Raw genomic sequence first — 1,808 nt, 5'->3', positions numbered from 1 at the left:
CATTTACAGCACGCACACACAACCAAATTATTTTTAACAAAAACCACAGTTTATGACACCTACTAATACAACTGTGAAATTCTGTCCAAAGTATTTGAAAGTCAACATGCATACACTAACAGAAAGTCATATCGCTTAAGTCAAGGTTCCTGTACACAGGTCACCTGGCTTCAGTTTTAGAAAGGGAATACACTGTTGTGCATGATACTGCCTTCACCCCTTGAAGCACATGAGATTGAGTCCAAACAACTTGCATACAGAGACATCAGAAGATGAAATAAGGTAGGATTACTTTAATATGCACTTTCAAATCATAGTATTACGGAATAATGCAGGCTGGGAAGAACCTCTGGAATTCACCCATTCCAAGTCATGCTCTGCATAGGGTCAGAGTAGATACCGTCACCCATAGTTTGCCTCGAGAAAAAACTTTTCCTCAGGTGGAACTACCAGGAATGAAGGAAAGGCTAGATAAATCAGAAACTCCAATAGCCCGATTGTGTCCTTTGATAAAAACTGAATACACATTCGATAACAGTGAGGATCTAGATCCTCAAATGAATGTTAAGGAAATTCCCTTCTCAGCCACTGAACTAGCGAAACTGAAAAAAGATTTTAGCCGCTCTCCAAAGGAATCAGAGACAGAGTATGTGTGGAGGGTGAGTCTCACTGGTGGCGACCAGATTCGGTTAACAGAAAAGGAAGCAGAAGGTTATTGGGGACCAGGAGTATTTTTAACTACTGGCAACAGTCGTGCTCCCTGGTCCTTAACACAAAGGGCTGCCTATTGGGCAGGTGGTCTCAACCCTTTAGAACGGGGAGACCCTCTTGCCATTACTGGAACAACTGATCAGTTAGTAGAGAGTGTTCAAAAGGCTGCTTGTCTCCAAATGATGTATGATAGAAAGCTGCTGCCACACCATAAATCACCTATGATGATGCCTGTCGATCCTGAAAGAATGACCCCTCTGATTAGGGGGCTTCCAGAGTCGTTAAAGCCTATAGGTATTCAACTGCAAGGAAAAATACAGGCAATGCCTCAAGGAGAGCGGGCCCGGGCAGCGATAGAAGGAACTATAACCCCCAACAATCTCCAGACAGCATACAAAGTGTGGACATGGGGGGAGGTCGCTCAAGAGTTAATAAACTACTGCCGAAGGTATGGTCCTGTGACTACCCTCACCGTTAGACCAGAGACTAAGGGAGTAAGGCGTGCAGTGGTTAATCCAACCCCTCTCCCTTCCAACCCAGTTCACGACGGATTTAAAGGGGCTTCATTTTCAGTAAAGCCAAGTGGGCGAAATATAGATCATAAACGTAATTGTCTCTGGATACTGGGCTGGCAAAAGGGTGTTCCACGAGATTTGATGAATGGATTACCCACTGTCAAGTTAGAGAAATTAGTTAACTGGTGGCCAGAACAAAAGATCCAGAATCTTGAGGAAAGCAAAACCCCAGGTCCTACAGTCTCTCCCAGGGAACCTGAATGGCTATCCAAGCCATTGGAAAACTGATGTTTTTGCCCCTCCCAAGTGAGCGGGGTGGGGGCGGTGAAGGGTGGATGCATTAGAAAGCTCACAGCAAAGGGAAACAAGATCCTCCATTTAACACCTTTTGCTAAAGGACTCACCACTCTTGCCAGTTATCCCTGTGAGTCACGATCCAGTGGCTGATAAGCCAGGGAAGCACTCTTACCTCCCTGGCCAGACTGTGTCGATTGACTCAGCTAACCTGAGGCCAGTTCCCCTAACTTTAACAGGATCCCTTAACAAATATCTTTGGAAGGCTAAAGACACCCCGAAAAAGGA

General features: G+C 45.2%; 1 protein-coding gene across 1 annotated transcript; it reads left to right on the top strand.

The window, feature by feature from the left end:
* The first annotated feature begins 329 nt into the window (after window positions 1-329).
* On the top strand, window positions 330-1,514 carry LOC122160632. Its single transcript, XM_042819405.1, has one exon. The coding sequence runs from the start codon at window positions 330-332 to the stop codon at window positions 1,512-1,514; it is 1,185 nt and encodes a 394-aa protein (XP_042675339.1).
* The last annotated feature ends 294 nt before the right edge of the window (window positions 1,515-1,808 follow it).

Source organism: Centrocercus urophasianus, unplaced genomic scaffold (assembly GCF_019232065.1).
Source record: "Centrocercus urophasianus isolate 14NV4802_14NV808 unplaced genomic scaffold, USGS_Curo_1.0 seq_18, whole genome shotgun sequence".
NCBI classification, from domain to species: domain Eukaryota; kingdom Metazoa; phylum Chordata; class Aves; order Galliformes; family Phasianidae; genus Centrocercus; species Centrocercus urophasianus.
The sequence above is the reverse complement of the archived record's forward strand: the minus strand, read 5'-3'. Positions and strand labels throughout refer to the sequence as shown.